The sequence below is a fragment of the Microtus ochrogaster genome, unplaced genomic scaffold, assembly GCF_000317375.1.
Source record: "Microtus ochrogaster isolate Prairie Vole_2 unplaced genomic scaffold, MicOch1.0 UNK26, whole genome shotgun sequence".
Lineage (NCBI taxonomy): Eukaryota > Metazoa > Chordata > Mammalia > Rodentia > Cricetidae > Microtus > Microtus ochrogaster.
The window spans coordinates 716,629-727,865 of record NW_004949124.1 but is presented as its reverse complement, the minus strand read 5'-3'; the positions used below and the strand labels follow the sequence as shown (position 1 = coordinate 727,865).

Below are 11,237 nucleotides of genomic sequence, written 5' to 3'. Positions count from 1 at the left end.
GCTCAGCTAAAAATCTTTATCTGTTTAAAGAGGCCTCTACCCTCCTTATGGACCAGGTTTTTGTGGGACTGGTTAGGGAAGAGGGACTTTGAGGTAGCTCCTCCTCTGTGGGCACAGGGAGGGCGGGGCCAGATGCTGAGTGTGTCATTTCCTTTCCCACTGCTCTCCTGCCTTTGTGTTCCGTCTGTGGGAAAGTAGGCGTCCATCCACCCCTGGCATTGTGACTGAGAGGAAAACAAACTCAGCTCATAATCAGTACATTTCTGACTAATGCCACTGAATTTTTACCAGCTACACCTCCTTCTGACAGGTTCTATTGAATTTTAAGGAAACTCTGCACTGAACAGAATGCTTTTGTAATTACCTGTTTTCCAAATCTCAGCCTGATTCTTACCCTATCTCTTCCAAGTTTTTTTTCAGATGTGCCTACACAGAAACCTGCCAGGGAGGTTATCTGAGGGAATGGAGGATGAGAGCAGAACTCTGTCCTTGTGTTTGTGGTCCTTTGATCAGTTGCAAATAATATTAATATTGTACACGCTTTCGTTGTTATATTAGCTTTGAAATTCGTGGTAAATTTTGTTCACTGGGTTTCCTATGCTTAAACTCAACACAAGGCAATTAAAATGTAGTTCTGAATTCTGTACAGGACTGTGTTCTTTGATAGTGTCTTAAATATGTTCAGATTGTATCCTCTAAATATGTTTATGTGTCTGATTAACTTTGACTTTTGGTCTTTGCAGCTTGGGGTCTGGTTTTCTCTAGGCTGTGCATACTTGGCCTTGGAAGATTACATGGGCTCAGCGAAGGCGTTTCAGCGGTGCGTGACCCTAGAGCCTGATGTAAGTTTGTTTGGCCTTCTTCCTTGTTTCTTGTGTTCTTTTTTGTTATCTGAATATGCTGCAGAGCTCAGAGTAGTAGCTGCTTTTGTGGTAGAAGTATATATTTGATGGAAGGGCAAACTCAAGGGATATGGTTTATCAGTCAAAATACTTTCTGGGGAATCATATCATAGTTAAAACTTGATCGGTCTGACTAGTACGGCACAGTATCCTGTGTCTTTTTATCATTTATGAACATGCTTCCTATGTTAATTACATCACTAGAAGGCAATTGTTTTGATGTGGCGTCTCTCCCTTTCTGTTCAACAACTTTGTGGAAATGATAGCTCACATACGGTGTTGCTATTTAAAATAATAATTAAGGATTTTAATTTTTTTCAGTATATTTAGAGTTACAAAGTTAGTACATTTTAAAGCTCCTCCCCCCAAAGGAAGCCTGGCTGCTATCAGGACTCACTCCTCACCTTCTCTTCTCCAGCACTAGACAGTCACTGTCCCTATAGATTTTCAGTCCCAGTGTTTCAGAGAAGCGGACTTAGTGGCTGGCTTCTTCCACTTACCTTAGTGTTTTACAGCCGTCGTGTTGTGTTCTGCATCGGTGCTCCATTAACTTTTTCCTGACAGGTAATGTTCCATTGTTGGGCAGAGCACAGTATCCACTTATCTGTCGATGGCATTTGGATCTTTTCTGCTTTGATGCCCTCCTGAATCCTTCTGCCATTAGCATTTGGTTACCAGTTTCTGGTGGACTCGTGCTTTCCTAGAGGATAAAGTGGGAGAGCTGCTGCATCTGATAGACTTTTCCAGACAGCCTTTTTATATTCCAAGTTTCTCAAATACTTGCCAACACCTGCTACTTTCTCCTTTTGTTGTAGCTGTCCTGGCTCGTGACTTCAATTTGTGTTTCTTTGATGGCTGGCTAATTATGTTAAGTATTCTTGCATTTGCTTATTGACTGATTGATTGTCTTCTATGGGAAATGTTTATTCACATCCTTTGTCCACTTAAAAATTTGTTTTTGATTGTTGAGGTGTAAGAATTTTTTATGTATTCTAATTATAAGGCCCTTATCAATTGTAGGTAACACCATCCTATTCTTTGTGTTTTTACTTTTTAAAAAAGATTTACTTATCTTATGTATACAAATACTTTGCCTGTATGTATGTATGTGTGCCATGTGTATACCTGGTGCTTGCATGTAGAAGAGGTCAGAAGAGGGCATCAGATCCCCTGGACTGGGGTTATAGGTGGTGTGAGTCACTGTGTGGGTGCTAGGAATCAAACCTAAGTCCTCTACAAGAACAATAAGTGCTCTTAACTGTAGGGCTGTCCCTCCAGCCCCTTTCACTTTCTTAATGATGCCATTTAAAGCAAAAAATTATAAGTATTTAAAATTTTTAGTTTTATGTGTATGGTTATTTTGCCTGCACATATGTGTGGGCATCACATGCAAGCCTAGTGCCCATGGAGGTCAGAGGAGGGTCCCAGATTCCCCTGCTTCCGCCATGCGGGTCCAGGAATGGAGAGGTTGTCAGACATGATGTCGACGCCTTTACCTGCTGAGGTTCTCTCCGGCCCTTATTGTTATTGTTATTGTGTGTGCTGTGTGTGGATGGGCGTGGTGCATGTGTGGCATGTGTGTAGACCAGAGGACACGCTCTGGAGTTGCTTCTCTCTTTCCCTGAGCTCTGGGCATCCAGTTCAGAACCTCAGGCCTATATGCAGCAAGCACTTTTATCCACAGAACCACCTTGTTGGCTCAAAAGCTTCAAACGTTTTGTGTTTGTTTAGTCTGGAGTTTTGGAGACCAGTTCTTGTTATTGTGTGTGCTGACCTGGATCTCACTGTGCATCTCAAGCTGGCTGACCTTGAATTCAAGATCCTGTCTAGTCCAGTGATGGCAACGAACTCATCTGTTCTTTTCCCTCTGTTTCTAGTTCATCCCAGAGCAAGGCCCGATGACCAAAACCCCTCATCCTTTATTTTTTTTCTTTCATTGTTGGAGCTTGAATTCAGAGTGTCGTACATGTTAGGCAAGTGCTCTACCACTGAGCTACGTTTCCAGTGCTGTCCTTACCTTTTCTTCTAAGAGCTTGTGTCGTTTCAGCTCCAGACTTTTGAAGAAGTCTGTATGGAGTAAGGAAGGGTTCCAGTTTCTTTCTTTTACCTGTGGATGTCCAGTAATACCAGTCACTTGTTTAAAAGACTATTTTGCCCCCACTGAATATTCTTGTCATTCTGGTCAAAAATCAGTTGACCGTAAATACGGGTTCAATTATAGACTGCCAGTTAGATTTCATCAGCTATCGCGTCTGCGTGCTAGCCCACTCACAGAGGCGTCAAGGTGAGGTTTAAGAATGCTGAGTGCGAGCACTGGAACTTGGTTCTTTGCCATGATTGTTATGGCTATTCAGGGTTCCTTAAATTTTCATGTCAAATTTTAACATCAACTTCTGCAGATGCTAAATAAATGAATAAATAAATGAAACGTATGGGCGGTATCTGAGGTGTTGATATGGGTTTCATTTGATCTGCACTGTGGTATTACCATCGTGGGCGTGGAAAACCTAAAACCTGCTTTCTTTCCTCCTTTTTCTAAGACTGACTACCAACCAACTTCCCTCCCTCCCTCCCTCCCTCCCTCCCTCTTTTCTTTCTTCCCTTCTGGCTATCTGTCAGTTATCTTTATTTCTCTCTTTTTGTTTGAGACAGTATTTTACTACATAGTTCATGCTGGCCTTGAACTCAGTAGTATAGTCCAGGCTGGCCTCAAGCCTCCTATCCCCAGCCTCTACCTCCTGAGCACTGGGATTTGCCCCCATGCTTGGCTCTGACCTCTTTTATTGTTGTGCCCTATACATTGTATGTGGTTGTTTAATCTCTGCGTTTCCTTATTTTCCTTCTGGAAGACTGAGCTTTAGTTTCTCATTCAGTTAATTTACTTATGGGTTATCTTGAATTAAGCTTTGTCAGAATAAATTTGGGACTGTTGTTTTCTAAGTTATAATCGTCCTGTTAGGAGATAAGCTTTCTTGGACTGAGTTGAGTGTCATGTTAGACAGTAAGAACTCTTCCTCCTGATTGGTCAGAACTTTAAACTCCTGATACTGTGTGACCTCTAGCACGAAGCATTTTGACATTTATTTGTTTTTGTTGTTGTTTTGTTTTGGTTTTGTCGTGCCACAGAAAGTCTAGTGGTGTAGTAAAGCTTATTGCCCATCCTAGGACTCGGGATGCTTACTGAACTAGAACTTGATCTTTTACCTCTCTTCCATGGCGTTTTGCTGCAGATCCCATTTGCCTTCTCAGCCCTGTAGTCTGGTCCCCTTCCTTCATCTCAGCGGGCTGTGCTGTGACCTGTGTCTGCCTGTCTGTGTGGGGGCCAGGCAGCGGCTGGACTGCCTGCTGAGACCCCATTGTGCTCCCCTCCCCCACCTGCAGGGTCGCTCCTGTGCTGCTGCTTATTTTGTTTACTCTGTAGAGTTTTATGGTGAGAAGGCTAGCCAGGTACTAACTTTGCCACATGTGGACAGGGCAGTCAGTACCATTTAACTTTAAAATCCTATGTGTGGCAGTTAAAAGCTATATTTTATTAAAAAATTTTAAAAAAGTAGAATCCATAACATTCTTATTAGAATCAATATTTATGTAAGTCTTGATTTTACTTGAATAATAATAAATATAGACATATTAGTTAAATTATATTGTAAATTTTCTAACTATTTTATATGTCAAAATTTGAAAATAAAAATTTAACTGAACTGAGTCAGTGCTATGATACCTATGTCATTGGCTGATTGGGGTTTTAAAATTTCTTTTGTAAGCTATAAAAATAAAGTTTAACTTTATGCCAATTTTTTCTTTCAAATACATTACTGAAAATTGTGGTTTTTGTTTCTTAGGAGTACATATCAGACTAGGAAAATGGGTTGTATTTTGGTTTTAGCAAGTGTCTTACCTAAGAACAGTCTCTAACTGGATCATTCATTGTTTCAGAATGCTGAGGCTTGGAACAATTTATCCACTTCTTATATTCGATTAAAACAAAAGTAAGTACACAACTCCCATATGAAGACTTGGTTTCCCCCTAAAATTAGTAAGATTTCCTCCAACTGAATATTTAAAATCTGTGTCTAGCTCTTTGTTTCTTTTTTCCTGTGCTTGTATGTAAGTTACAGTAACTTAGTGAACCTTTGAATTCTAATTGTATAGTTATTTCTTGAAAACATTTAATGTATAATAAGTATGCATTATGCATAATAGAAAAATATCTTTAAAAATTGTTCTTTGCCACCAATTTTTCTGCTTAAATTTCATTACATGATAAAACCAAACAAACCTATAGTTGTTCAACTCAGTTGGTAGTTTTCTTATTAATTGCTTGTCTTAGACATTTTTATAAAATATAAACATGACCCTATTCTTCTGGAGATGTAGATTTAAGAAATCAGTCTGAAGTATTATTTTAAAAGCTGATTAGTGACACAAGCCGTACGTGGTAAGCATCAAGCGTGAGTGCGAGGGAGCTGATGGAGTAGGTGCCCTGCCCGCCTGCTGCGGTCAGGAATGTACGTCCTGGGAGGAGCTCAGAGGAGAAGGTCTGGGAGCCTGACTCATTTGAAGGACGTGGAAAGGATAGAGGACACCTTTTCGGCAAAGAAAGCCATGTGACCAAATGTAGAGTGATATAATCGAGTGAGTTACTTCAGGAGGTGGAAGGAAAGTAGTCCAGCTGTAGAGTAATGTAAGATCTCTAGTGAAGAAGGATGGAAAAGGGGTCACACTCAACTCACTGTCTTCTAACCCTGACGAGCATGTTGAGACTATACTGTTGGGAATAGCCTGAGATTTTGGTGGGAAACCAACAGAGAGAAACTTTGGGGACTATGTATCAGGAGGCAGTGTTTGAGACAGAGTAGAGAGGGACTGGGAACTGGGAGAGCTGAGGTAACTGGAGTGGATAAAGAAAGGGCAAATGCTCCTGACACTCTAGATAAATCTACAAAACAAAACCATATAACCTGGCGGGGGTGGGAGGGGTCTGCGCAAAGATAGGGCAGTCTACAAAATTACCCAACAGGATATAAACCTGTTTTTGACCTCATGTCTGTCCTGCCCACTGCTGTGCTTCCCCTTCTCTGTCTTGTAGGATGCAGGTTACAGCTGCACTGGGTAGGTCACTCTAGACTGGAGTCTGGTACTTGAATCAGCCTGTTCTTGGGGCAATATTGAGATTGATGCCTTGTTGTAATGTCCTTATTGGCTGTGAATAAATTAGGGAAGGCATATATCCATAGAGTGCTCTGTGCCCCTCATATAGTTATTGAACTATACAGGGAACCTTGGTGATTCTATGCTGTTTGGGCATCTGATTCCCAAGTGATGCATTGATACAGGCGATTGAAGACCATTCCCATTCACGTCATGTGCACGTAGCCGCAATTTGTCTTAATTGGAAAGAATTCATTGTTCCTTTCTTTAAAATCTGACCTCCCACAGAGTCAAAGCTTTTAGAACTTTACAAGAAGCTCTCAAATGTAACTATGAACACTGGCAAATCTGGGAAAACTATATTCTCACTAGCACAGACGTTGGGGAGTTTGCAGAAGCCATTAAAGCTTACCACCGGCTCCTGGACCTACGAGACAAATACAAAGATGTTCAGGTAGGAGGTTCACATTTTGTTATTTCAGCTTGGTTTTACTGTTTTTCTATTCTGTGATACACGTTGTTTTCTTTAATATTAAACACATGTAATGTATGTAAACCGCATTTCTGTTCTTCAGTCATCCATTCTGGTTACTTAGCGTTCCTGGCATGTCCATGTTAAGTGTATTTTTGCAGTCACACACAGTATTGCTGCAGCTCGTGTATGGAAGTCTGACTCATGGCTTACACACATGCTGTCAGTGTGCAGAGACAAAATAGAAGCTCCTTGCATTACTTATTCTTTGGGTAACTCTGCTTTCTGTGGTTTGTAATAGTGGGAGCAAATTCTGTATATATTCATGCAGCACTTGCTGCGTGCATCCAAGGCTTGGACAGCATAGGAAGAATGGGTGGTATTTTGTTTACAACACTGAAGATATAGTCTTTCTGCTTAGATGAAGTTATTCTTGAAGAGAGTATTGAGATTTGCAGCCACTATGTTTTCTGCATAGTAGCATGAAATAAGCAAGACCTTTTGGATTGAATTATAATATAAGACAGTATACAAAGAGACAATACTCAGGAGTTGATGGGTTCTGGTGTCAGAGGGCTAGAAAACAGCACTTTATTCTTTTGCTCTTGTAGTAGTCAACATATGCTATTTAAAAAGATGAAATTCAATTTATAAAAACCATACAACACAAACACAGAAGTAACATCTAATATATGATAATACCTTGCAAATCTCATGGCATAAATATCCCAGTTCTAAACACAGCTTATCACAATTCTATCTTAACTCCCTTGTGTTTGGCTCATGTACATGTTTTAGAAGCATACATATGTAATTGGCCAAGGTGACTTTAAGGCTTTGGTTTCATGTAATTCACTGAGAAAATCTATAACTTCAAGTAGAACTATGCACACGGAGGGGAGATTCTAACTTTCAGTCGGTCTTGCTCCTCTTTCCTTCACTATCTTTCATTATAAGTATTGTCCACTGTGGGAAGAAGGGATTGCATTTTAGAGTCCAGACATTAGTTTAAGTGCAAGCTAGGCTGAGAGCGTGGCTCAGTAGTGGAGCACTGCCTAGTTCTGTCTCCTGCACACTTGGCCTCTTGGGGCAGGGCGCAGATGATGTTCAGGACAAATCTCAGTATGTCACAGCCCACTCTTCTGTACTTAGATTTTGTGTATTTCAACTGGTTTTAAGGTCTTTCTTGACTAAGAAAGATTTTAGAAACTTGTTTTTAAAACCTCAGGGTAAGTGTAAGTCCCTTGAATTGGCATTGTTTTCCATTTTACACTTGTGATTAATTTTCTTACACATGTGTAAGATATGAGCCATGGCACTGCTCATTTGATGTCACTGAACGCTGAGGTTCTCTGGGCTTCCCTGTCCCTGTCACAGTTTGAGTAGGAGCTGTGTGTCTCCCAGAGGCCTATGCTTTCAACACTGTGTACAGCTGGCAACACTATTTTGAAGGAGGTGAAGACAAGCTGGTGGGAATGGGTTCTAAAGGCTAAGTCTTGAAAGGTTACATCAGCCCCTGGTTCCAGTCTGCTCTCTCTACCTCCTGGTCAGTGCCATGTGAGGTGACTTGGCCACACATTCGTTCCTCCATGAGTGCCATGCCTCCCCCACTGTCCTTTGATAAACTGCAGTCCTTTGCAATGTGAACCTGCCCAAATCTTACTGCCTTAAGCCGTTTTCCTCCAGCACTTGGTCATAGTGACCACAAAGGCAGCTGATACAGTCAGGGCACAAAGGGACCTTGTTGGGTTTGTGTATCTGTGAAGACCGTTTATTTCTTGAGGCAGAGTCTTTCGCTGAACCTGGAGCTTAGGGATGTGACTTAGACCAACTGGTTAATGCCCTTGGGATCCTCTTTCTTTCTGCCTATAGAGCCCTGGATTTGCAGGTGTGTGTGCTGTTGTGTCTGGATTTGCAGGTGTGTGTGCTGTTGTGTCTGGATTTGCAGGTGTGTGTGCTGTTGTCTGGAATTGCAAGTGTGTGCTGTTGTGTCTGGAATTGCAGGTATGTGTGCTGTTGTGTCTAGATTTGCAGGCGTGTACTGTTGTGTCTGGATTTGCAGGCGTGTACTGTTGTGTCTGGAATTGCAGGTGTGTGTGCTGTTGTCTGGAATTGCAGACGTGTGCTGTTGTGTCTGGATTTGCAGGTGTGTGCTGTTGTGTCTGGAATTGCAGGTGTGTGTACTGTTGTGTCTGGATTTGCAGGCGTGTACTGTTGTGTCTGGAGATTCGACTCTTGTCCTCAAGCACTTATTTGATGAACTGTCTCCCCAGCCCCTCAGAAAACTGAGATAAAATCGACAGGATATTAGGTGGCAGCAGGGGTGGGAGGTGAAGGTTGGGGAGGACACAGTAGAAGATGTTGGTGTGGAGTTCTCTGGGGCTAAATTGGATAGACTTATGTGCCAGTGCATAAGGAAGTGAGACACTCCTCTACTCCTGTTAAGACTTACGTGGACAGTCTCCAGTGGCATTCTGCTTGTCAGACACACTGGCCTCTTGGCCAAGCCATCTCCTCCTTAATGCCCCTAAGTGACCATGGTAAGTCACTTTGAGACCACTTTTCTGCTGTGTTTGCCTCGCGTTTGTCTTTCGTTCACTTTCTGGTGTGAATGGGTTGTTCTAAGTCAGTCCCTTAGCCCTCAATAATCTGCGTATAACCAAGGACTAGTACCATTGGCTCACTGGCTTTGAGGATCCAGAAACAGTCCTGATTATTCTTTCATGCTTGACACCAAGGGACTAGTGCTATAAAGAGAATCTAAGTGGTTCAATCTAGAACCTTCTCCTGTAAGAGAGTAGGCACAAGACTTGTGTGGTCCATGGTGTGTAAGCACAAAAAGGGAGGAGGTGTCTTTTTTTCCTGCCATTCTTCTCTGCATTCTAAGGAACACAGAGGGTGAGTCAGATGAGACATGGTAAAGTGATAACTATATTTACCAAGAGCTTGCTGTGTTGGATCCTATTCTGGTCCTTAGCATGTATTAGCTCATTTAATTCTCAGTGCAGCTGTGAGGGGTAATTTGTGCTAACAGAGGCTTTATCTGACCTGGAATGTATATGTATGTATGTCTCCATTCCCTGTCACTTTCCGTATCTTAAAGGAACTGATGGCTCAAATAAAAAGCCATCTAAAGATTATTTTGAAAAGGAATTTCTTTTTTAAAGAGTTATGAAGTCACCAAGGTAATGCTGATTTTCATTGACTATGGTATATCAATTATGGTAAAACTTGAGAGACAAGTATTTCAGAAAAAGGCAAGAAGATGTGGAACAATTGTTTCGAAGAAAACAGGATCTGTCTGGATGATTCCTGTCTCTTGCAAGTGTAGCATCTGAGTGGGATTGGTGAATGTTTGAATTTCCTTTTCTAATTGGGCACCAGCTCTGGAGCCTCCCTCTCAGGATGAAGCAAGTTGTTACGATGCTGCTGCCATGTTTGTCTGTGAGCGGATGAGCTAGAGGAAAGAGAATCGTGCTGCTGTGTTCCAACAGAAATGCTCTGAGAGTAATTAATTGATTCTAAAGATAAAACTCTGAGTTGTTTACTTGGCTAACAAATAAAAGCACAGTAATAAATAAAAGTAACAGTAAAAGGACCCAAGAAACACATTTAAGGGATATATTTAAGCATTTTTCAGAAAAAGAAAAAAATCTTAAGTATAACTTTCCCAGCACAAACTGCCTCCCGTCCTGGGCTGCTGAGGACGAGGCCAGGGCTGGGCACCTGCCAGGCAAGCTCTCCAGCCCTGAGCCACAGCTCCAGCCTTAGCTGTCGTCCTAACTGAACTTTTCAAACTGGCTTTAGCAGTCATTTATAGCTCCTCACTCCTCCAGTGATATACGCTCTTTTCTTTTTCTGTTTCCCTTTTTTTTTTTTTTTTGGAGGTAGAAGTGGGGGCAGGGTCTCTCTACATACCCTGGCTGTCCTGGAACTTGCTGTGTAGACAGGGCCAGCCTTGAACTACCTACCTCTGCTTACTGAGTGCTGGGATTAGAGGCATGTACCTCTGCTCAGGTTCATAGAAAACTGTTTTCAACCACAGTAAATCGTGCTGGTTTCCATTTACAATTTTGTAATCCTATGTGTGTCTTATGGGAACTTTTGTGAAAATTTGCTTATTTGTGAGATAAAATTATTAGAATTTATTTACATTCATGGCCAGTTAACATTTTCTATTTTATTTTCCCCTCATTATTCCATTTTCTCAAATCAGAGTGTTGATACACACTTACTTTATCTAAGCATGAACATTTATTTTAATGTATATGAGAGTTTTGCCTACGTGTATGTATACCACATGGATGCAGTGCCCATGGAAGCCAGAAGAGGACATTAGATCCCCTGGGACTGGAGTTACAGACAGTTGTAAGATGCCGAGCGGGTGCTGGAAATTGAACCTAGGATCTCTGGAAGAGCAACCAGTGCTCTTAACCACTGAGCTATCTTTCCAGACCCAAAGCATGAATATTTAAATGACTTTGTAATTGGTTTCATTAGAAGTTGAGTGTATTTTGCAGGAGTCAAGGGTGACGTTGGATTCTTGAGACTGTCCTGCAGTCCTGCTATGTGCACCGAGATCTAGCATTAAGACTGTCCTCCTGCAGTCCTGCTATGTGCACCGAGATCTAGCATTGAGACTGTCCTCCTGCAGTCTCGCTGTGTGCACGAGATCTAGCATTGAGACTGTCCTCCTGCAGTCCTGCTGTGTG

At 41.7% G+C, this 11,237-nt stretch overlaps 1 protein-coding gene across 2 annotated transcripts in view; it reads left to right on the top strand.

The window, feature by feature from the left end:
- Ttc27 (tetratricopeptide repeat domain 27) overlaps positions 1-11,237 on the top strand; it is a 131,087-nt gene that overhangs the window by 100,162 nt on the left and 19,688 nt on the right. For both annotated transcript variants that reach the window (XM_026789696.1, XM_005367932.2), the window contains 3 exons: positions 744-842; positions 4,839-4,891; positions 6,342-6,507. In XM_026789696.1, coding sequence (XP_026645497.1) covers positions 744-842; positions 4,839-4,891; positions 6,342-6,507 — 318 coding nt within the window. The remainder of the gene's footprint in view (positions 1-743; positions 843-4,838; positions 4,892-6,341; positions 6,508-11,237) is intronic.